Below are 26,051 nucleotides of genomic sequence, written 5' to 3'. Positions count from 1 at the left end.
TGGAATTCATTTCTTCCAGACGTGCTACATAAACCTTTACAGCCAACATACTGCTTTGATTGCATTTGTGTTCTGATAGAAGTACCTTATATGAGAGCAAATCAAAAGGATACAGATAATAAATTTTTAAAAAAACTTTGGTGGGCACTTTATCCCACACAGCATAGTTCAGACTGCTATACAATACACTATTGTGTATAAAATATACTTGTCCTAGATGAAAACATAGCATATTGCAAGTATGGGCTACAAATACAGTCAGGGTGAAAATCATCATCATTGTAGTCCATTTTAAACCAAATTCAGAACTTACCTTCCAGCTGTTTCTCGAGCAATAGTTGTTGTTCCCTCTCCTTCCTCCAAAATGCCTCTTGTTTTTGCCTGATCCTGTGTCGCAGTTCCTCATCATCTGTATCAGATGACTCAGAGCCTCTGTCGCTCCTCTCCTCGTCACTGTCTCCTGATCCATAACCACCCAGTCCACCTGCGTGCATAAAGCCTAGTCTATCATGAGGAAGGATTAATCCTACTTCTTAATATTTCTGCAGGGCAAAGAGGAGAGCACATTGCCCATTGTTCACTTCTTCACTGAAGAAGCCACTTATTCTGGAGGAAGTGCCAAAGCTGGTTGAGTGGAGTGTTCAAGGACCACACATTTGACCTGTTGTTCAGTATATGGATTTACTTCTTCTGGAATCGCCTGCCATGTTTTCCAGCAAGCAAGCACTATGGTTACATTGCCACTAAATATATGGGTAGAGCCAAACCACATACTTAGTATACATAAGTGAGAACATATATGCAGAAGTGCAGTGCCTAAAAACCTGTCCTTAAAAGTATCTTTATAGTGATTTCAACCAGTTTCAATATCCAGGGCTTTTAAAAAAAGTCCCATAGGCCAATCAGTGTTTGGATATTTAGAAAAGGCTGTACATGCAAAGGTACAGTTACAGGATAGGAATGGACTTCTCTTCCCCCAAAAGACAGACCTGAAAAACTGACTGCTAGACAGTAATCCTGAACATCTAATACAAAAGCATTTTTACTTTCTTTTCCAGGCTCTCACTCTTACAAAGTTCATTTACACTATTGTGAAAGAAATCATCACTAGTGGTCAGAATATTTATTTATTTCGTATGACACAATCATAAAACACTGCATTACTGATGTTACACTGACATGCAAACATTTCTTAAAAGCCTATTATATTCCAGAATGCAATTCTGAATTCCATATCCAGCATGTCCTGCTGTCAAATAAATGAAAGCTATGAGAATTCACAATGTGCATTGGTTGTGTGAGTTTTTGGCAAGACAAAGGTTATTTAATCAAGTCCATTATACAAACTAACAAAGGTGAATTAAAAACAGAAGGGAAATTACTCAGAACCACTATATCTGGGCAAACCTTGCACTCCAAGTTGCATTCAGAAGACAGGCTTATATTACACTTACAACGGAAATAAGGCTAAGGTACAACTTTGTAGACTTCAGTGTATTTGCAGAATACATTCTTTATAATATGCTTGTATGCTATCAGTTGTGTGCCTAAAGCACCTTGGGTAGTTTCAGTCTACTTTCAATACAGATTCAGAAATGCAATTCAGAGCTATCTCCCCCATATAGTCCCACTCGAAAACCAGGAGCGTACTTACCAAGTCCAGTGAGGGAAGCCAACGCACTGGACTGTGCCAGCTGTTTTGCAGGAGCTTTGTATCACATCAACAACAGGAACAACATGTTAACACAAATAGCCACGGTTTCATAGTCATGAGAGTCTATGGTATTGTTAAATCTACTACTATTGCTGTTTTGTGGAGGAGAGAAAAAACCATTAAAAACGTATCATCCATTGCAAGCCCAATAATATTCTGGCCAAGAAAGTTTAGAAATTTTAACAGAGAGTTACGAGAACAGTGGATAGATTTTTAAAAAGTAAATCCTTTCATAATTACACATTGCCAAGTTAATGAAGTTCAACTTCAATCAGCATATTATTTATACGTAACTTATACGTAAGTTATAATAATATAATAATAATAATAACTTAAGTTTTCTGTTTTGTTAAAAATATAGCTGGCTAAGAAAGAAAACAAGTGTATTGTCTAAAGCTTGCCTTAGTTCTTACTCAACTATATTTAATAGTAGTAATTGTAAGTGGTATATACACATATGAAAATTATAAAAGTTTAAAATAAAATTCTATCAAAAAATGGAATAGCCGAATTTAACTCAATACACTGCACAGAACAACACTGCACAGGACAACTGGTTATTACAACAGAATGATTTCATCCTTTCTACTTTGTAATGTTTTAGGTGCATATATTATGCATTTAAGATGTTCTAGGACATGCAGAAGGCTGTTTAATGGTGCTGCCATAAGTGTACCTTTTATTGCTTTACGGTGAACATCTTTAGCCACATAATAAATTTCTTCATTTGTAACATCAAGGAGAATTTCTGTCAGCAGCATTTTTGTCAGCAACATCTGAACAAAAGAGAATACAAATGCACCTGAATTTGTTCTCAGCTACACACTTAACATTTCACATTAAAAGACGTAATAGCTCTTTTACTCACAATTTTCTTCAGCTATTAAGGATTACATGAAATGCATGCCAAAAAAATTGCTTATTTGATGGTATGTTCAACCACAAGCAGTCTACTGTCTTAACTTTAAAACGTCCTTAACTGTATAAGTATGAGTAAAGAGGGAAGAGATGGAAGAGATCTCTGGAATTTTTCTTCTGCCTTGAAAGAATGTAAGACAAGAACCAAGAGCTTGAATAAGGAGGAAGTTGACTGGATACATACAGGCTTTTCAGCAGGCCAAAAAGACCTGTCCCAACTATAGCCAACATGTATCTCCTGTAAACCTATGCACATTGTCAACTGAATACTGTATCTATAATATGCAGTTCCATCCTATTATACAACTTTCCACTAATGCCATAACTACAGTAAAAAAACATTCCTGTTTCATCCTTTTGTTTGGTTTCAGGTAATAGCAATTTCTAAAGCATAATAGTTGAAACTGATTACCATCATGTTAGGCTACGCATGCAGAAATTTTCTCTTTGCTTTAATAGCTGCAAGCACTTGAAATAGAAGCATAATTTTAAAAACCTATTCATTCAGCTCAGTGCAAGATGGTTGCCAGCAATATTCACAATCACCACTTATTCGAAAGAAACCATCATCCCAATGACTAAGGCCAAGATTCAATGAAAAATTGGAAGTTTCTTCTACTTGCTGCAGTATTGATGGCAGCAAAAACTTTTCCAGAGGATTTCCTAAATTGTCAGCAGGTTTCTGGGATGCACAGACAAATCCAAGAGGGACGGATGGTTGCTGATTCTTGCAGAGGGAGCAGGATCCAGTGGAAGGACACTTCTGGATTCTGGTCTTGCAGTGCATTACTTTGAACTTCATCACACTAGAAAAATCTATTCAAATCCTGTGGCTGCCTCCTGCAGAATACTGGGATTTATAGTTTAGTGAAGTCCAGGACCTGACTGAATAGTTTAAAGCAACCACCCCTAAAAAAAAAAAATCAAAAACATCCCTACCAATCACAGAATTCTGCAAGAAGCAGCCACAAGTGGATGGAGGCTCCAGTGCAGTGGTTCTCGACCTGTAAGTCCCCAGATGTTTTGGCCTTCAACTCCCCGAAATCCTAACAGCTGGTAAACTGGTTGGGATTTCTGGAAGTTGTAGGCCAAAATAACTGGGGACCCACAGGTTGAGAACCACTGGTCTAGTGTGATGAGATCTTTAGAGTAATCATTAAGTTGCTGTAATCAACTAATAAATAATCTCTTGTTTAATAAAGTTTTTTGTTAACATAAGCATAAAAATTTAGATGGCAGTCACCTCACAAATGAGGGAATACTTCTTAAGATGTCATGTGCTATATAAATACAACACATTTTTATAAACTGCTGCCTTATTTCTTTAACTATTTCAATCATATGCAAATTTTATAAAATCTACATGAAAGCAATTAATTCTTACTCAATAGATTTATTGATCAATTTTCTCTTAAATAACCAAGCATATACAGGCAATGTTATTCAAGTTATCACCAAGCTATGCATACCAGCTGAAACTCCTTTTCTTCCTCAGTCATTTCTGGTTCACTTTGCTCCTCTTGTGGAGCCGGAGAGGGACTCCTGCTGACTTTTCCGCTACTTGTAGTCTCTACATTATCAAGATCTTCATCTTCCTCGTCACTATCCTATTTTTAAAAAGGAAACAGAATACTACTTAAAATTCAAGTAATGTATATTGGCAAGCAAGGATACAAGTTCTCTGTACGTATTATCTTTTATGATAGCCCTGGTATCTTTCAGAACAGGAGTGGGAAACTGACAATCCACCCAAAAGTTGAGTGAGAACGACTCTCATAATAGCTGGTGACTGGCCATCCTTGCTGTGACAAACAACATCTGGAGGTCCATGGATTTATCACTCTCCTTTAGTGGACTAAACAAAAGCTAAAAGTGGACTAAACAAATGAAGGAGAAAGTGAACCTTTACTTTCTAAAGGGCAAGACAGAATTAAACAGAAAGATAAGAACAATAACTTTAGGAAAAAAACATCTCCACTTACAAATTTACTTTTCTGGGGTAACCGAGGCCCACCCTCTTCTCCTGGCTCTGAACGTTCCTTCTTTTCTTTTTTAGATAGCTGAGAACGTTGCTGTTCCATTCTCTCTTTCTCCAATTTCTTCTGTTTTTCTCTCTCCATCTTTTCTAAGCCCTCACGTATCCAAGCAGGTAGAGTTCGGCGTTTAACTGCATCTAAAGAATCACAAAAGAAGACAATCTCCTGAACAGATTCCCACAGCAGATAATGTTTTCAATTCATTACAGCTTTACAAATGTATCTCTCTGGGCCAAACTAGATACGTATAGAAGAAATGTATATTTTTATGTATATGAGTTAAGCTGGATCCAAGCTTTGATAAACACGTGGTAGAGAGATGTGTGCCACTTGAAACTGTTTCCCCTGCCTGGTTTGGCCCATTTGGAAAAGCAGCTAGGAAAAGGGGGATCAATCCAGATCCTGCTCATGCTTTCCTGGACATTTTTTCTTCTTAGTGAGGCTCAAGAGACCTGAATCCAGCTGCATCATTTGCCCAACCTCTAACAACAAAGGCGTATTATAGTGAATATGCTGAAAACATACCGATCTGAGGAGGCTCCTGCTTTACAGGTAAAGTGATGGGAGAACGCTGGCGATCTCTGAATGCTGGCCGTTCCCTTCTATTTTGCGGGGGAGCAGGAGGTGCTGGAGGCCCTGGGGGCCCTGGTGGACCAGGCTGCCAGTAAGGCGGATGAAACCCACCTTGGGGTGGACCAAAAGTTGCCCCATGCTGAAAGAGTAATGGAGTTCATTTTCCTTCACATCAATGCCACGCCCTCCCTAACTTTGCAAAAGGTAAGCTGGGGAGAACAGGAAGTCAAGCACACAGAAAACCGCACCGCCTCTTACAAAATGTTTTGTGTTTTCTATTAAGGATCTCAATGTTCCACATTTTGAGTTAGATGCATTAGCTGGGGACCCAGAGCAACTTCATAAGCAGGCAGAATGGGAGTTTAGCCTTTTCAAATTAGAATCCCATCACGTCACAAAACTGGTTTTTGAAAGACCACTTGGTCTAAAAGCAGTTTATAATGCAGCACTGAAGTCTGCCAGTCAAGAAGTACAAGCTCAAAGCATCCATAGAAGCAAGTATTTGAGGCGCTAGCTAATTTTTTAAATAATGACATTGGAATATTCCTTATGCTTCAATTCTTTCTACTGTAGTTAATCCTGAAGAGGAAAGGGGAATGCAGACATTAATTCTAATGAGCATAGTGCATAGACTTTTTGAACTATAACTGAGGTATCATCCAGTTATAGCAAGTACCATCCTATGCAGGTTTATGTGCCTGAAATCAAACTGTCAACTGATTTCCAAGCAAAATGTACTTGGGCACTTTAAATGAGTTCATTATAGCACATTATATGCAATCCAAATCATTTCTCAGAAAACTGATGAGCTGTTGAACATCAATAAAAATAAATAACTTATATGAATGAAACACGTTTTTAATAAAATATTATGCATACCAATTTTTTTTTAAGTAACCGTGTTAGTCTGTTTCAGTGTGAAGTAAGAAAATGTTGGGATAGGGGAAATGAAAGGATCCGAGTCTAAAGATGGCTGAGAATAATCCACTCCTTTAGATGCCCTGGTAGAGTTAACTGAGTTAATAGCCATGGCAGCTCATGCCAAAATAAACCAGGTGGTCTTAAAGGTGCTGATGTTAATGAAGCACAATAATGTCAAGGCATAGAAAGATATCAAGATTGATCCACAAAGATGGGGAAAACAAAATCATCACTGCTGGGGAGCATATCTGTAATCACAAGGATAATGCTTTTTGTTTCAAACTATATCAATTTTGCGAGTGAAATAGAAAGTATGACATATAACACACAAAGCAGAGGAGAGACTTCGGGGTTCCAGACCCAATACTATATTTTGCTACTTGTTGTTTGATATGGTTTTGAGAGTGAATGGTGTTGCCAAATAGGAGATTGTTGGATCTGGAAGGGCATGAACTAAGGTTTGAATAATAGCATGGGTCTTATGATACAGTAAAGTTAAAGTTAACATTTTCTTAGAAATGCCTTACTAAGAATATGGAATAGATACAAATCAAGATCAACTCAAAATGGGTTTAATCACAAAACATTTTATAGGAAAGAAACAACATTCAAAAAAGAGTCCTTGACTTATCAGGATCTTTTCGAATTTGATTATGAAAAATACTGAAATAAGTCCAATGAAGACCTATTAATAGGAGACCATCAATTTTAGTAGAAATGTTATAAACAAAGATTTCAATTATTTAAAATAAAAGAAAAATCAAGATTTCATACAGTTGTGTACTGATGAACACTGGACCGGTAAAATAAACAAACTTTTAAAAAAATGGACATGGAAGAGCAAGTTAAAGATTGTATGATAAAGTGGGTACAATATTTTGGACATAGCATAGTTGGAACAACAGGATAAACTATGGCAGAAAGGAATGATATTTATATTTTGGTATTATTTGGAAGAGGATTTTTATAAGATGATGTACCAGTGGTCTCTGACACCAGAAAAAAATGATTAAAATGCATAAATAAGTTTTTTATGTAACAGGAGGGATCTTTTTATCATATGTGGTGGACTTGTTAAAAGGCCAAGAAATTCTAGAGTCAAAAAAGCAGTATAATGCAAAAAGCCCTGCAAGTTAATTTTTAAATGACACCTGGATAATATTTGCTGGAATCTATGGAAAAATAAACAGAAAAGAAATGTTGAAATTACTATGATACAAGGCTACTGTAGAAAGAGAAGTGGAAGAATGGTTGCTGAAACTGTGGTACTTAATTGTAATGCTCAAACTGACAACTTGGATTTAGAAAAATCATTGGGTTTTTTCTGAATGACTGGAAGCATTAATAAATGTTTACCAAAAAAGTGAGAATAACTACTTGTGTGTTAAAAATTTAGCTGAAAAATCTGCCACATACACTAAAGCTTGCAGTCTTTTAAAATGAAAGCAAATTAAAACAGCTAAAATTAAAATTAAACCACAAAAATAAACTGCTCTATTAACAATTACTTATTAGGCAAAAAGGTTCAAGAATGATAATAATTTACTTCACATCTGACAGCTGAATGCCTGACCTCATCTCTAAAAAGCCGGTCATAGTGGCAATTCATGAAAACGTAGACAAACTTAACTGGCACTGAAATGAACTGAGCTCTTGACACCTACTTTCTTAATTAGAGAAGAAAGCTACATTTAAAAGTCCACAGAGCCTCACAAACAGGCATAGAGGCTGTGTACCTTTTCCTTTCATCTATATGCCCAAAGAAATGCATACAGCAGTGCTGCTCCCTCCACTAAAATGAGGGCGCTTCTGTGGGCAGATAAGCTCCCAGCATGCATTGCAGCTCTCTTGTACAGGATATATAGTCAAAGGTCAGTTATGGGATGGAATCTGGCACTACTGTATATTGCTAAATTACACTAATTTCAAAATGGATGAGACACATTTAGTGCGATCTGATTCACTTTTCATCCTCATGGTATACTTCACATCAGGGACAGGCACGTCCAGACCCTGAGTGGGCTGGATCCACAACTGGAAGTGATATTTTTAACAACCAGAAGTAATTTCCAATCATGTGCAGAATCATTTTTGTCTAATTCAGGGTGCCTTCTCAAAGTGCACTTAGGGGCAATATGGTTCCCTAGAGGCTATTTTTAAGCCATAGGGGTGTATTCTGGCTAGTTTATTTTAAAAGAAATTCTGGTTTGTGGGAGTCTGGACAGCCTAAGGGCCACATACAACACAGCCCATAGGCTGCACAATTCCCACCCCTTGTTTTACATACACTAAACACAATTGTTTCCAAGAGTAAAAACAGTGGATAAAAAGTCAACTTTATTCAGAGAATAAACCAGTGAGATGGAAACAATCCACTCAATCGTCTGGGCTGTTTTCTTTAAAAACACCATTCTTACTTACAATACCTTTTGCTCATGTTTTCAAACATTCTGTCCTCTCAGATTTATTGATTTTTCTTTTTTACAAAAAGCATATTGCACTGAAGAACAGGGAGTTATTTAAAACACAGATTATGTTGTAGATTCTGTTGAAAACCGGCACTAGAGGAAGGCTTCCACGGAAGGGACTCCACACGTTTACAACACTTAAGCAACAAATGTTTCACCTGATAGTCAAACTGGTTCACTGGCCCCATTGCAAAGTTATCAGGTGGTGGTCCCCCAAAGTTGTGATTATTCTGGTTAAACATATGCCTGTTGTCAGGGGCAAATTCCCCACTGTCCTGACTGTTACTGTCTTCTGATGGAGGAACAATATCCATTGGCCCTGGGGCTGGAGGAATCCATGGTTGATCTGGAGGTGGATGAGGGGGTTGGTGAGGCATGCTCCATTCTGTTTGGATTTAAACAAAACTATGTTAACAACCCACTTTTAACCAGTCAGATTTTCTTTGTTTCCTCTCTCGGGATTACCAAATGTCAAACAACTGATGTAAAACAAGACATATGAATAAACTACAATAAAACCTCAATGTTTGTGTCATAGTCAGGATAAGACTGGGACTCTCGAATTTCTTTACATCAGCTTAACAAACTATCACATCTACCGCTACCAAAAAAGTGCTGTGCTGCATCACCAGAGATAAGCTAAGCAGTAATTGTGAACTCATAAAAGGGTTATGGTGAAAACTAGGGCAGAGAACAGGACTGTCACCTAGAATTAATCCAAATATTATCCCAAGGCCCTGCTTTTACATTAGCACACACTAGTATCATTTTGGCAAGAGACATTCAGGCAGACAACAGAAAGAAAAACTTAAACTACAGTTTTTCCCAGTATTTAAACAGCTTTTAATCTGTATCATAACACACACACTAGGCACAAGACCTGAGACGTCCTTTATGCCTCCAGCCTAGGAACATACAATGCAATATCACGTGGAATGCAAAACTTTAAATAGCTTTCGGCCAAGATTAGTTTCCAGTTTCCTTACAAAGGAGATGAACAAGCTGTAAATCTAGGCTTACAGCTAAAACCTGTTGGTAGATAAGGCTAACAGCCCATCACCAAGGAAAGCTGGGATTTATACTGACCACCCCTTATTTGTGAAAGTAGTTTAAAAAGAGCTGCAGTTTCTACTGGCAGTAAATTGTGTTATAGGAAGGGCAGACCATTTGCTCTAGGCTGAAGGCGGCCTATGGTGTTGGGTTGCTGGATGTCCAGAGACTATGTATTTGAAGTTGTGTATACACTGAAGAATATACATTCTCTCTCACACACCCTCCATAAAGCCTACTACAAGTTCCTGGAAAGGAAGTTTAGAAATGGTAAGGCTCAAAAGCAGAAAGAAGTATAACAAAAACAAAAACAAACCTGGCTGCCACATTCTGTTGAAGTTTGGATCACCTTGAAAGTTACCATGGTTGTTTGGGCCTGGCTCCATTCCTTGCATCTCCTGGCCATTTGGCACCATCCCTTGTTGATCCACTACACCCTGCTGACCCGATGCTTCCCGCTGTGCAATCCATGCTTGAGCTAATGCAGCCCAGTCTATTTGGCCTAGAATTAAAACCAGATTTTCAATTTACAGATTTCCATAGCAGAATTGGTGAGATGCAATCCCATGAAAACATCTCCTTCATTACACGAAAGCAATAGAAGTTCTAATGCTAAGTGCCCATCCAGGATATACCACTGGTGTTCTTAACATGATTTGCCCATTTACTCTGGGACTACAGAAGACCACACTCTGACTTTTACCATTTGTCAGAAGGCAAAGGCCACTCCCTTAGAATAATACACTGGGAAGTCGGCAGACCAGCTGGATCACATTCAGCAGCCAGAGAAGGCACCATTACAAGAGGCTTCCTTCTGTCTTGCCTATGAGAATGTTTAACTAATGAACTAGTGTGTCCGTTTGTTTGCTTCCCTACCTCTTTTATAATCCCTTCTCCTTTATATGTGTTTTACACTCTAGGCCTGAGGAGGTATTAATGATGGTAAAAATTCTTTAAATAATAACTGGAAGTACTAACCTACTTCATAACTAATCTATTGTCTCCCTTATACACATGAATGATACTTCAAATAATCTCTAGATATACAGTACCTGACAAATGCAATCCTTTGAAAATTTACACAAGAAGAAACCCCATTAAACAAAGGGGGAAATCTCGATGGTTTTACATCTTAAAGCATTTTATTATCATATGCTGTTGATAATTCAGCTTCAATCCTCCAAAATGTGATCCATTAAAATGTTGTATTCATTAAGCTGCTACAATGCTTTCTGCTTCTAACACTGGAGTGAAACAACACAAGTACTCTCCTGGAAACGGCTGCAGTCAATCAATGTCCAAATAAAACTGTTAGTTCCCAAAAGGCAACAGAATATGGAAACTTGGTGGTCCAACACTTACATAAATTACAAAAATTGAGTAGGTCTACTTTAAATGGGACTAAATCAGATTCTGGCTCAAATCTTATTGCACTACAATTATAACACCTTGATATGATTACAGTGGCCACTATACCCATACTTTTAAAAAAGAAACAAGGGATACAGACAGAGACTAGAGCACCACCTAGAAAAACCGGAAATCAATGTATTACACCAGGATTAAACATGGGTCTGAAAGTGTGGAAGGCTACTTCACCAAATGGAGGATTCCCATCAGCAGTCACGGCTTTATTTCTCCATTTTAATCTAATGGATATTTATGAGCCAAAGACAATGATCACTCTGTGGAAAGATTCTAACAATCCTAGTGTATATATATATATATATATATATATATATATATATATACGCACTAGGATTGTATATAAAACATGGTTGAGTCTTAGTAAGTTTTGAAATATTTACCTTTGCTTTATCACAAATAATTTGGGTTGCTTTTGATTTTGTTTTTCAAATCAACTGATTAAATCTTCCATTTTGACTGACACATGTTAAGACTTCTAAAATCACTAATTCTGCCCCAGTCCTAACCATTATTAATCATGCAGAGACAAGACAACAGAAAAACCCTAGTATGCTTTCACGGGATCTAGAAAATCCAGCAGATGTAGATCTCCACGCAAGCATAGGAAGAAGGAGGGAAGCAATGTGTAGAAAGAAAATGCCCATAAATCATGTACTGCAAAAGTGTGCATTCAGTAATTCTTCTAATATTTGACAGCTTTAGTATACTCAGGAATTGAAGTCTATACTTTTTGTGCATTTTCTTATTCCAATTTATTGATAGCCATGGTACACAAATGATAGAACATGCTGCAGTGGCATGTAGCACATGCACCAATCTAGCAAAATTTATGATCTAAAGAACCATTTGGAAATAGATCATAGTTTGTTTGTTTTTTAAAAACAATGATTCATAACAATGACTGTACAAATTACAAGATATTCCTTATACAAATGCAGTAAGATGAAGGTTACAAAAGGTTACAAACACTAAGGAGATTAGATATATAATTTGTTATGCTGGTATATTTTTAGTTCAACAGTATAATTTCTTTAAGATTGATGACAGATTAGTGCCCTAGATTAATTCCTAACAGGCTACTATGTTGGCTTTTGTCTAGAAAGCCCTATTTCCGCTATTTACTTACTTGGATCTTGCTGGTGCTGAAAGGACTGCATCCACTGCTGTTGATTCAAAGGCCACTGTTGCCAAGGCTGCCCACCTTGATCCCACATCTTTAGTTCTTTATATTTTCTATATTTAATCAAAAATAACATTGCATTTTGAGTTGAGGCTTCATATGTTCTGCAGCATTCAACTGTATAAAGCCACATTCAAAAGACACTCAAAGTGAAGCATTATGAAGGAAAAATATATTGTGCTTTAATAAATGAAAGAAAAAATGCCAAATTGCATGTAATACCTTTTAGTTTAAAGAAGCCACGAGTTATAGAAGAACCACCCAGAATATACCAACAATAACCATCATATAAGTTACCATTACAAGCATCCCAATGTATGGACAAATGTTGCACAATTACCCTCTTTCAAATAAACATATCAATAAGGGAACTGCTCTGCAAATTTGCCTTGATCAAGATTATGGAAATAAGTGTATTGTATTCCACATACAAGCTCACAGAACAAGAAAGAACGAAATGCCCAGTCACAACCTAAACAATTATAGGGTTATTCTACTGAAATATTAACTGCTACCAGCCCTATTGTCCTCAGTTTAAAAATTCTACAGTTTTGTATTGCCTCAAATGACAAAGGGATCTGAAACATGTCAGATCCATTTCCGAAACAGAAATATCCAACTGAAAGCCTCTGATTCGTTAAGGGATAACAAACACAGGTATTTCTGAATGCAAGAAGACCACTATAAATCCTGAGATTAATCCTAATTAACATGCATAAAAGCCGTATCACTCCCCTCCCCCAAAAACCATTTTAATTAACATACAATTCCTTATTCAATTTAGAACAACAAAAACATCACATGGATACTCCGAAACAGTTCTGTCAGTTTTTAAAACAATAGCTCTCCCATCCCAATGTGACTCAGTTTGAAAACAGAAAACAATTGAAAACCAAAAGCTGGGATGGGGGGGGGGGGGGGGGAAGGCTTTTTAAAACAAATATTTTGTATTCTCACAAATACAGACATCTTTGGAATTATAAAATATGGCTGCATTTCTTAAAATGCTATGCATGTGCCCATAAGTAGTGAAACATACTTAAAGAAACAAAATTTCAAAAATAGGTTCCAAAATAGACTTGTTGGACCAGGTCCTCCATGCTAGTCCAGTCACCATAGATGTCATCATCTGAAACCCTTTGTCAGGTAACCTCCTTGACTAAGTTAAATCGCAACCAGTGTGGGCATCTCCCTGCAGAATTTAATCCCCAAGGAACCTCAACCGCTGCAACCATTCCCCCCACCCACTCCCAAACAAGCTATTTAATCTTTTGTTAGTACTGGTGGCTTATTATTCTTTAAGCTGTTATTTTTATTTTTGTCTTTAGTATTTCCTGGGGGACGGGAGACGGGACTGCTGTAGGAATGGGAAGGCAACATATCTTGGTTGCTGCCATGTCAGCCTGAGAGAACATAGCCAACATGGAGAGATGGCAGGAACTACAAGTGAAGCACATTTGGTGCCAAAAATGTGCCTACTCCAGCCTGCAATATTAGGCAAATATAAAATTTACATACACTAGCATAATTATTAGTTTGATTTATCAGGCTAGTCAACTGGAGAAAGTAATTTACTGGACTGTACTTAGTGTCCCTTGAAAAGTCTGTACAGCTTGTCTTCTATCGTGTTTCCAAAAGGTTACTGACAAGAAGTGTAATTATTTTTCTGATGACATTAGACTGAAAATCTGGGAATCCACTAACATCCCAGCTATTCATGTAAGTTTAGACTTGTATTCACTATAGGATTTGATACTATTTTTTGCATGAAACAGAAGATACAACTGTTAATTCTATGGACACACCTGAAAAGCAACCCTATTATCTATTTCCATATGCATCTTTTAAAAGAGGACATTTTCTAAATTACATGTTTTGACTTATTTTCTTCAGCATTATTACTGTTTCCATATATTGGGAACTTTGTTTCCAAAAACATTCTAGCTTCTACTACAACATTAATGTAGTTTTCAGTCTCCTTGGCTTTTATTCCTTTTACTTAAAAAATTAAGCTATATACCATCCAAGGGTTTTTATAAGTGAAGTAACTTTTGTTAGTTTGTTTTCACATGCTGCAACCTGTCAAATAAGGCTTATTTATTTATATTATTCATTGATATTTATTTATATTACTCATTTGTATCCCTTCTTTCTCCCAATAATGGAACCAAAGGCAGCTAACATGTTCAAAACAACAAACAATAGAAAGGCATTAATGAAAGTATAAATATAAAAAACTTACATGATTTCTTAAGTTAAAACTATCAACATTCAGATAATTAAAATTCATTAAATGGCTACATTACAAGACCTTTACAAAAACACCATACAACATGAATTAAAAAAGACTAGTGATACAAAAATATTTTCATGTGCCAGCAGGACAGCAAGAAAGGGGGCCATCTCTCTTAAGAGGGTTCCAAACTTTAGCAGCTGTCACCAAAAAGACCTTCTTCCCTATTCTCACCAGACAATCTTAAAGTTTGAATGAAATTTAATAGACTCATATAGACAGGGTAGCAATTGCCTGAATATTGTTAGTACAACAGTAAATACACAATCCTACAAATGACTAACCCCAAGGTCTTTGAAGAAGTCCCTTCTTCAGTTAAAGAAGCACAGTGACTGGCTAAAGCAGTGGTTCTCAACCTGTGGGTCTACAGGTGTTTTGGACTACAACTCCCAGAAATCCCAGCCAGTTTACCAGTTGTTAGGATTTCTGGGAGTTGAAAGTCAAAACATCTGGGGACCCACAGGTTGAGAACCACTAGGCTAAAAAGAAGGGATTCTTGCCTCAATGGTGGACCCATAAAGGTTCATGTGCTCCAGGAGGGTTCACCTGGCACTACCTTGGTCACTTCTGTATCAGGCAAGGACTCTTATTTCCCAATGCTTGTCAATTACCTGCCCATTGCTTTTATAATGTTAGGTGTTATTAATTTTAAAGGTTTTATATCTATTTAATATTTAATATTTGCAAGTCACCCTGGAAAGCTGTTCAGTAATGAAACATAAATCAAGTATATAACTCCATGTATGTAACTAAATCAGGATCTAGATCTATCTGGAAAACTAGTGACCAGATCCAGTTACAGGCCCCATTTATTTATTATTATTTATTTCATCTACTTATACCCCGCCCTTCTCACCCCGGCGGGGACTCAGGGCGGCTTACAAAGGAGGCACAATTAGATGCCCAAATCACACAACAAACAATGCAAAATATAACAGTTCAACAATTAAAATGAAACATCAATACCTATTAAAATCATAAAAACTATCTCATGTCAGAGTCCATATATCAGAGTCCATATATCCATTCCATTCCATTGTCCTTGTCTATCGATAGGTCCTTTGATCAGTTGTCAGCATGGCCAAAAGCTTGGTCCCACATCCAGGTCTTTAGTTTTTTCCTAAACGCTAGAAGGGAAGTCGTCGATCTGATCTCCCCGGGGAGTGAGTTCCACAGGTGGGGGGCCACCACTGAGAAGGCCCTGCTCCTCGTCCCCGCCAGTTTCACTTGTGCCACTGGCGGGGTCGAGAGCAGGGCCTCCCCAGAAGATCTTAAACTTCGAGGTGGGATGTAGAGGGAGATCCGTTCGGACAGATACACTGGGCCGGAACCGTATAGGGTTTTGTAGGTCAAAACCAGCACTTTGAATTGTGCTCGGAATTGGATCGGCAGCCAGTGGAGCTGACGCAACATGGGGGTGGTGTGCTCCCTGAACGCCGCTCCGGTGAGCAATCTGGCTGCTTCTCGCTGGACTAGTTGAAGTTTCCGAGCGGTCTTCAAAGGCAACCCCACGTAGAGTGCGTTGCAGTAATCCAACCGGGATGTGACAAGAGCGTGGACCACCGTGGCCAGATCCGACTTCCCAAGGTACGGGCGCAGCTGGCACACAAGTTTTAATTGTGCGAAAGCTCTCCCGGCCACCGCTGAGACCTGGGGCTCCAGGCTCGCGATGAGTCCAGGATCACTCCCAAGCTGCGAACCTGTGTCTTCAGGGGGAGTGTAACCCCGTCTAACACAGGCTGTAACCCTATACCCTGTTCGGCCTTCCGACTGACCAGTAGGACCTCTGTCTTGTCTGGATTCAATTTCAATTTGTTAGCTCTCATCCAGTCCGATACAGCGGCTAAACACCGGTTCAAGGTCTGGACAGCCTCCTTGGTGACAGGTGAGAAGGAGTGACAGATTTGGACGTCATCTGCATAGAGATAGCATCTTAGTCCGAAACTCCGAATGATCTCTCCCAGCGGCTTCATGTAGATGTTAAATAACATCGGGGACAAGATAGAACCCTGTGGGACTCCACACAACAACGGTTGTGGGGCCGAACAGGTGTCACCCAGTAACACCTTCTGGGTCCGTCCCTCAAGGAAGGATCGAAGCCACCGCAGAGCAGTGCCTCCGAGCCCCATATCCATGAGGCGGCCCAGAAGGATACCGTAATCGACGGTATCGAAGGCCGCTGAGAGGTCCAGCAGAACTAACAGGGACACACTCCCCCTGTCTAGCTCCCTGCGTAGATCATCTACCAAGGCGACCAAGGCTGTCTCAGTTCCATGTCCCGGCCTAAAGCCAGACTGTGCCGGGTCTAGATAATCAGTGTCTACCAGAAACCCCTGGAGTTGTGTTGCCACCACACGTTCCATTACCTTGCCCAAGTAGGGGAGATTGGAAACAGGCCGATAGTTGTCAAACTGAGTGGGATCCAGTGATGGTTTCTTCAACAGCGGTTTTATAATAGCTTGTTTTAAGCTCGCTGGAAATTTTCCTTCTTGTAAGGAGGCATTAACCATCACCTTCACCCACTCTGCCAAACCCCCTCTGGCTTCCTTGATCAGCCAGGAAGGGCAGGGGTCTAGGATGCATGTGGTGGGTCGCACCTCTCCAAGGATCCTGTCCACATCCTCAAGCTGAACCAATTGAAACGAATCCAACAAAACTGGACAAGCAGATGCTCTCGTTACATCCCCAGAGACTGCCGTTAACATGACGCCAAAACCCGACCGGATCCGCTCAATTTTAACCGCGAAGGATCGAGCAAATGCTTCACAACGAGCCACTGAGTTGTCCGAGGCCTCGCTTTTTGGCGGATTTAACAGGCCCCTGACAACTCGGAAAAGCTCCGCTGGACGATTCTTCGCTGATGCAATATTGGCTGTGATGAATGTTTTCTGAGCTGCCGCTATTGCCACACCGTAGGACCTTAAAAAGGCATTCAGGTGTGTTTGGGCTGGATTGGTGGGATTCTGGCGCCACACGCACTCTAACCTCCTCTTCTTTCGCTTCATCGCTGCCAGCTCCTCGGTAAACCAAGAGGCTGGTTTAGCTCGGTTACTCGAGAGGGGGCGTTCCGGAGCGATAGTGTCAATTGCCCTGGTCAACTCATTATTCCAACGAGAGACCAGAGCTTCAACAGTATCACTAGCCAAGGAGGTGGAAAGATCCCCAAGAGCCGTCAGGAGTCCATTTGGATCCATAAGTCTCCTGGGGCGGACCATTCTAATGGGTCCACCACCCCTGCGGAGGTTAGGAGGCCCAGTTAGTCTAAAACTGATCAGGTGGTGATCGGTCCATGGCAATGGGGCGATGGTCGGCTCCTCCATCCCGTCACCTTCATCCCATCCCTGGGCAAAAACCAAATCTAAAGTGTGCCCGGCACTATGGGTGGGACCAGATATTAATTGGGACAGGCCCATGGTTGCCATGGAGGCCATGAAGTCCTGAGCTGCACCAGAAAGAGGGGCCTCGGCATGGACGTTGAAATCTCCCAAGACCAAGAGCCGTTGGAAGCTCAACGCCATGTCCGAGACCACTCCCGCTAGCTCAGGTAGGGAGACTGTAGTGCAGCGGGGTGGTCGGTACACTAACAGAATCCCTATCCTGTCCCGGTCACCTATCCTAAAGCCGGCACATTCAAAGGAAGATGATTGTGGGATGGGACACCTGATCAGTGGAATAAAGTCCTTATAGACCACTGCGACTCCGCCTCCCCGCTGACCATTTAATGCAGTTTCAAACTGGTATACAGATGATTACGTACACAGATGCACACTAAAGGCTTTCTTTTTGCACACTTTTGTGAGAGTTTGTTATTTGGCTGCAGCAGTTTGAGGTTAGCGTTGAACTGCATTAAATGGTCAGTGTAGATATGGCTTTAGATATCCTTAAAGCAGATCTCCTGAAATCACTGGTATTTAATTGAGCTAATGCTAAGCTATAACTGTTTCTATGAATCTATTCTAAGCACAATTAAACCCAATGTTTCCTATTGACAAAAATATCAATTTAACCATGAATATACAATCATGAAGAAATGCAGCCTACGCTATCCTGATGTCTTCGCCTAAAATTCTCATTATTGCCAACCCAGATATTAATTCCAAGCATTTAGAATATTTATTTATTTCAAGTACTTCTACCCCGCCCTTCTCAACCCCCTAGGGGGGACTCAGCTATTTTAAGCCTAAATATCCCTTATAATTTTTTACAAAATCTAATACAATAGCCTGTCTATTCAAAATTAAGCTTGATAATGTTTCCAGCAAGAAGCCAGGGACATCCATTACTGCTTTAACAAATGGCCTTTCTCAAAGTATTCTACTACTATAAAAAAAATGAATGTACGTGAATTAGCTGAAGACGCAGGATTCTGGTCAACTGTAAACTTGAATGTGAACTATTTTGATGCCCAAAATACTTTCCAGAAATATTTCTGCTTGAACTAATTTTATCAGCCAGATTTAAAAGGTCATTTAAAGTCAGAGCTACCTTACTTTCAGAGTATTTCAACTGGATATCCTGCTCCTACTGCATTTTTCATTCCAATTAGTCATCATAAACTTTTGGAAGTAATGGGATAGGAGCTAAAACAAGCATTTAGTGGGTAGTATTGTGCAAAGAATACTGGGAGTATTTCCAGTGACTTTTTCAAGGTTTCAGTATATGTTTTAGTATTAATGATCAAAAGAACTCTGTGTTACAATGCCAATCAACACAAAGTTATAATAAAGAGTGAATATGCCAGTCTTTTGGGAATTCAAAACATTTCATAAATGCCCCCAAATGATGCAGAAAGGTATACATGGTTACAAGACCTGTAATTTTCTGGGGGAGAAATCCAGTGCATAATTTTTCTGCAAAAAATATTAAAATGCCTCAGGAAGTTAACTAGTAGCAACAAATATAAGCAAATGTAAATGTTAGGCAAGTTTGGCAGCTTCCAAGCTGCAATGAATGTTTTAGGTAGGTATTCCTATGGAATTTGGATGAGAGTACACATGTTTTATTCTTTTATAAACCAGGATAAAATAAAACCACAATGACATGTAATAAATTAAAACTGATGGAATTACAAACTATGAAGAGGAAGTGGAATGTAGAAGTAGATATTGTTACATGTAAATGTTTACAACTAGCCTAATTAAAATAATGTACATATAAAGTACATTAGAACTATTTGAATATAAAATATTTAAATAACATTTTGGCTTTATTTCCTAATAATTTTTTTACTGGTAATCAATTTTTGGAAGTTTATTTTGCAAGCATAAAGAAGAAGCAGGTGTAAATCAAACCATAATTTGTTTGGAGAAAATACTCCATTTCATTTTTTTCCAGAAAGCCCTCATCACCTGCTTTGATAGCATTTTAAGATGTTAGGCAATGTTATTGACCATTTAAATTATACTATTAATATACATGGCACCTCAGAAAACTTCATCAGGAAGAGATATACAAGCAGTCCCCAAGTTACGAAAAAGATACGTTCTGTAGGTTCATTCATACGTTGAATGTGTATGTAGGTCGAAACTGGTACCCTTTAAAGTGTAATTCCAGTCTATCTAACTATCTAAGTTTTGGATAGAATAGGGAAGGGTTTACACGCCTGTGATGCTTGTTTTGCTGTCTGTGCCCCTGTTGAGATTATTTCACTTAACTTTCTGCCCCTCTGATAACTGTATTTTGAAAAATTTGGCTTGTATGGAAACAAGGATTGATGCTAAAGCTTCAGTGGAGACACCTTTTCCTCAAGATAACTCTTTCAGGGGTGATTCTCTCTTCCAAGGGGTAGATTTCTCTCACTTCCTGTTGTCTCACCCCTGTTCTTAACTATGAGATGTTTGTAAACTGAATGTTTATATCTTGGGGACTGCCCACAGTAGTCTGCCCCAAGAAATTTGCAATCTAATATACCAAATCTATTCCACACTCTTTCTTCTGTTGCTTACAAATATGAAATGGTTTTAAATTACTCTTTTCCATGATTTTTTTAAACTCAGCATACTCAAACCAGAAAAGTCTGAGAATGTCAACTGTGAGTTCACTGGTTCAAATCCTACTGCCAAAAACTTGGTGCACAGCATTAGGCAAATCATTAAAACCTTTTCATTTCACTTAGTACACATTTTTTCTAGCATGATACATATGGTTGCAAATACTATCAGCATTTTTTTTGTATTTTATTTACATGCCATCCCTCTTTCATCTTAGAATTATTAGTGAAGTACAAGAGATTCTCAGATTACTCAGATACTCATGGATCCCAGGCTTGATTAACTTCAATCAAGTGGATACATTATGTGCCTTCAGAACATGGTCCAATGTAAGACTCATTTAGGGCTGCTGTAAAGAGCATTGTTGTCTTCTCTTACATTCTGTTAACAAATCTCCAAGTAGTTGGGATAAAATTTTCAACTAATTTTTTTCTGTACAAAAATGATGAAATTACCAACAAAGGCAAGCCAGGATATTGCTAGAATGTTACAGAATCGTAGAGCTAGAAGAGAACACAAGGGCCATCCAGTTCAATCCTCTGCCATGCAGGAATGTGCAATATAGAATCTTTTTCAGGGCTAAAGAAATAACTCATTGCCTCATTCAGTTTTTTTAAAAAAGAATATTTAACTGCAATCTGTAAACAGGACTTAAAACCTAGTTAAGATTCCTAGTTGTCAGCATCTACTTTTAGCCATTTAGGCCCCAGAGAACTGAGGTCTTTTTACAACCTCACTTTGCTAAATCTCATGAGATTTTCCCCCACTGTTTCAGTTCTAATATTTTAAAAATCTTTTCAATATCCCAATTTTCAAAAATTTTGAAAGTGGAAAATCAATAATACCGATGTACCATGTCCTTTCCTTGGGATCAAAATACATGAACTTAGGCTTCAAAGGAGGCATGCAAGCTAAAGCAACACAACTCCTAAGTACAACTATGTGCCCTTCCACACAGCCCTATATCCCAAAATATCAAGGCAAGAAATCCCACAATATCTGCTTTGAACTGGGTTATCTAAGTCCATACTCAGATAACATAGGATTTCCTGCCCTGATATTCTGAGATATAGGGGTGTGTGGAAGGGCTCTATGAAATTTGGATGATTTCACTGGTCCACCAAAAGACTTCACATATTCTGTAGTGAGCAGATCAGGAAAATGATTTGCTTCATACTGTTATTTTTAGAAATAAACCCTCAGGCTCATCACTCTCACTCAAGTCTTATCTATTTCAGAAAAATGAAGTGAGATTGAAACAGGAAAAATCATATGAATGGTGGCTTGAGCTACTGTCAAGAAACATGTATGTTTTTTTTTAAATGGCAATAATTTAAGCAATGCACACCATTGCATACCTCTAACCTAGTGCATCTTAAAGCTATCTGATGTAAAGAATAAGGATCTCCCTCCCCCCAAATGCATCAGAGACCATGGGATCCCATTATGTATATGCATAATGAATAAATAAATAAATAAGGTCTTCCTAATGCTTAAGTGGAACCTTTTCCTTGCAGCTTGAAGCCATTGCTCTATCACCTGGAGCACTTCCAGACGGGCCCTATATCACAGGACCCGATCCCAGGTTTTCTGCATTAATCTCCACTGCCAGATTATCTGGGATAAACAGAAAACCTGGGATCAGATCCTGGGACATACTACGGACGGTATGGAAGCGCCCCTAGCCTCCAGAGCAGCAGCAAACAAGATTGTCCCCTCTTCAATGTGACATCCTTTCAAATATTTAAATATGGCTAGCATGTCATATAAGCTAAACATAAAGCTTACTAAACTGTTGTGCGTGTTTATTTAGAAATAAACCTCCAGCACAGCTTACTTTTGAACAGACACACAGAACCAGATTCCAATAGGGACAACCCTGCAGCTTGAAACCAAAATACAGGTTGAATATTCTTTCTCCAGAATTGAGCCTGCAAAACACAAGAAAATCTATACCAAGGATGGGCAAACTTGGGCCCTCCCTCCGGGTGTTTTGGACTTCAACTCCCACAATTCCATTGTAAGAGTTGAAGTCCAAAACACCCGGAGGGAGGGCCCAAGTTTGCCCATGCCTGATCTATACAAACTGTTCCAAGAACAGCTTTGGGGGAAGAACCCTGTACGATTCCGGACCAGTTTACCTGTCCTAACGTATTCTCCCCTATGAACCATCAAGAGTGTCAAGATGGTCTGGAGAGGCCCTGTTCTTGGTCCCACCACCTTCGCAGGCGCGTCTGGTGGGGACGAGAGACAGGGCCTTTTCTGTGGGGGCCCCTCGGCTATGGAATTCCCTCCCAAATGAAATTAGATCTGCCCCCTCCCTCCTCACCTTTAGGAAGCTAGTGAAAACCTGGCTGTGCAACCAAGGACTTTGATGATGGACAGGAACTGACTAAGTGGAATGGAATTATGGAACTCTGAAAGATGAACGCTGAGCATGAGATTAGTTTTATTGATTGTGTTATTTACCGATTGTTTTTAACTGTGATAATTGTTTTAACTGCTGTTTTGTACGTTTCTGTATTTTGTGTAGGCATCGAATTGTGCCTTTTTGTAAGCCGCCGTGAGTCGTCGTCGTCGTCCCCGGGGGGTTGAGAAGGGCGGGGTAGAAGTACTCGAAATAAATAAATAAATGCTTTTGTGGAATGATGTCTGAGACCGGCAATCGTCTAATGGTACTGATCACAATATATGGACTTGACATATGGACTGAGTTCGACACGATTTTATCTTATGTAATTTATGTAATGTAATTGGTAACTTAATGTGTATTATGTTTTAGATTTTCAGTGTTATCATTGAGTCTTTGTTGTTAGCCGGCCTGAGTCGGCTAACAACAAAGACTAAATGGTAAGTCGCTCGGAGCACCTTGGTGGAGAGCGACTAATTAAGAAATAAAGTGATGACTAATTAAGAAATAAAGTGATGATGATGATGATGATTCCCTCTGCAGAGGTAGAGAAGATCGGGATATAAAAGTTTTAATTAAATAAATAAGAAACGTAAGAAAATCGAGCCAGAGTTGCTTTAGCAACTTAGGATCAGGCATGTCTGAAAAAGGGTTGTGCATTCACCGCCGCTGCAGCCTGAAGCCGGGCGCCCTTCGAGGCAGAACCGGTGCCACCCGATGTGTTCCATGCAGGCCGGCCTGGAGGGCAGTGACGCATGCGCAGTGCAGGCCCGTCACGGGCCCAGGCCCTTCGGTACTTCGGCTAGGGCAGCGGCGCATGCGCACAAAGGGATGGGGTGGAATCGAGGGGTCTGCCCCTGGTTTCGTGACCAGGAGTCCGCGATGGACGCAACCAGCCACCCGGGGAAGAGGCGTTCTCCTCGGCAGCCATTCTCCCGGCCCAAAGCCACTCGCGCCCCTCCCCCTTCGCCGAGGCCGGCCCCCCAAGAGCGGGGAAGAGGCCCAGGCCTCGCCCTCAGCGCCCTTCTCCCCCGAGCCCGACTCACCCCGCCCAGTCCAGTCCTCTCCCGCCGGGCGGTGGGTGACCACTGGCGGCACCGCGACTGCCTCCGTCCCCCGGCCGCCTTTTCGCGAGCCACACAAAATGGCGCCCGCTGGCCCTGCCCCGGAAGAACAACTCGCGTCACCCTGGCCCTTTACTCTGTCAGACATCTTTGGTAAGGGCACGTGACGTCTCCATGGAAAGGGTAGCACGTTTTTAAATATATATATATATATATCGGAAGAGGACTCATCGCTTCTCTACACTACACCCAAACAGAGGAGTCGGTGCTTTGGGACAGTCCTCTACCTTTTTCTCTAGCGGCAAGCCCATCTTTGTTAAGGGTCAATGTCAAGTCGTTTCTTCGGGCGCCATGTTAAGTAGGGGCATCGCTGTGGTCTCTGGCTGTGGCGCATGCGCAGTCAAAAGGGGACGGAGGCGTTCCTCCTGCTTAGAATTGAAGATTAAGGCGAGCTTCTCTCCTCCTCCTCCTCCTCACACAAATACGGGATAGAAGCGAATTGTGGGCCCTTCCACAGAATCAAGGCGGAAAAACCCACAATACCTGCTTTAAACTAGGCTATCTGAGTCCACACTGTCATATATTCTAGTTCAAAGCAGAAAATGGGGGGTTTCATTCAGTTGTGTGGAAGGGGCCTTAGAAAATTATGGCAGAAAATCCCACAATATCTGCTTTGAAGTGGAATATGGCAGTGTGGACTCGGGGCCCTTCCACTCAGCTAGGATATCAAAGCAGAAAATCATTTGAACTGGTTTATCTGAGTCCACATTGCTATATATTCCAGTTCAAAGCAGATAATCTGGGATTGTATTCAGCTGTATGGAAGGGGCCTGTGTCACATGAAAGAAAAATGTACACATTGCAGTCTTACATACTCTAATCAGAATGTCACAGTTGCTTATTTTTTTGTGCAGTTTATTACTAATAAGTGTGCAGAAGCTTGTAGCCTCGTTTCAGGAAATGAGTTTAATTAATTAGGGTTGTATTCAATCCCCTCGTTTGGCTTTTATTAGGGATGTAGTGTTGTACTTTGCTACCTAGCCCCCCCATTAGGGTGTGTCTGCACTTTAGAATTAATGCAGGTGTAGGCTTTTCGACTTAGAAATGGATTGAGCACCACACCCCAGAGTCGGACACAACTGGACTTAATGTCAGGGGGAAACCGTCACCTTCTATCCCACTTACACCAAGGTCAAAGAAGAAAGTGCAAAATATGGGTTGCAGTGAAACGTTAAAAAAACCCAAGATGATGGCAACCAGACTGATTGAGAACTGGCAGACAGAGGGAGAAAACGTGTAGGCAGTGACAGGCTTTGTATTTCTAGGCGCGAAGATTACTGCAGACTCAGGCTGCAGCCAGGAAATCTGAAGATGTTTACTTCTTGGGAGGAGAGCAATGCCCAATCTCAATAAAATAGTGAAGAGTATAGACATTACACCTGCAATGAAGGTCTGCATAGGGTTTTTTTTAATCGTGTCAGAAGTGACTTTAGAAACTGCAAGTCACTTCTGATGTGAGAGAATTGACCGTCTGCAGTGACAGTGCCCAGGGGACGTCCGGATGTGTTACCTCCTGTGGGAGGCTTCTCTCATGTCCTATTTGCATAGTCAGAGCAGTGATATTCCCAGTAGTAACCTTTGGATGCAAGAGCTGGACCATAAGGAAGGCTGAGCGAAAGTAGATGCTTTTGAACTGTGGTGTTGGAGGAAAATTCTGAAAGTGCCTTGGATCGCAAGAAGATCCAACCAGTCCATACTTCAGGAAATAAAACCCAGCTGCTCACTGGAGGCAAAGATATTAGAGGCAAAGACGAAATACTTTGGCCACATAATGAGAAGACAGGAAAGCTTGGAGAAAATAATGATGCTGGGGAAAATGGAAGGAAAAAGGAAGAGGGGCCAACTAAGGGCAAGATGGATGGATGGTATCCTTGAAGTGACTGGCTTGACCTTGAAGGAGCTGGGGGTGATGACAGCCGACAGGGAGCTCTGGCATGGGCTGGTTC

The 26,051-nt window shown here is 40.1% G+C and overlaps 1 protein-coding gene across 1 annotated transcript in view; it reads right to left on the bottom strand.

Moving 5' to 3' along the window:
• PNISR (PNN interacting serine and arginine rich protein) overlaps positions 1-24,141 on the bottom strand; it is a 30,141-nt gene extending 6,000 nt beyond the window's left edge. The window contains exons 1-10 of the mRNA XM_060753082.2: positions 24,028-24,141; positions 12,235-12,341; positions 9,997-10,182; positions 8,789-9,015; positions 5,194-5,380; positions 4,615-4,805; positions 4,102-4,239; positions 2,391-2,490; positions 1,655-1,708; positions 314-484 (exon numbers count right to left, since the gene is read on the bottom strand). Of these exons, the coding sequence (XP_060609065.2) occupies positions 314-484; positions 1,655-1,708; positions 2,391-2,490; positions 4,102-4,239; positions 4,615-4,805; positions 5,194-5,380; positions 8,789-9,015; positions 9,997-10,182; positions 12,235-12,322 (1,342 nt within the window). The 5' untranslated portion in view covers positions 12,323-12,341; positions 24,028-24,141. The remainder of the gene's footprint in view (positions 1-313; positions 485-1,654; positions 1,709-2,390; positions 2,491-4,101; positions 4,240-4,614; positions 4,806-5,193; positions 5,381-8,788; positions 9,016-9,996; positions 10,183-12,234; positions 12,342-24,027) is intronic.
• Between the last annotated feature and the right edge of the window lie 1,910 nt (positions 24,142-26,051).

The sequence above is a fragment of the Anolis sagrei genome, chromosome 1 (assembly GCF_037176765.1).
Source record: "Anolis sagrei isolate rAnoSag1 chromosome 1, rAnoSag1.mat, whole genome shotgun sequence".
In the NCBI taxonomy this organism is placed as follows: Eukaryota; Metazoa; Chordata; class Lepidosauria; order Squamata; family Dactyloidae; genus Anolis; species Anolis sagrei.
The sequence above is the reverse complement of the archived record's forward strand: the minus strand, read 5'-3'. Positions and strand labels throughout refer to the sequence as shown.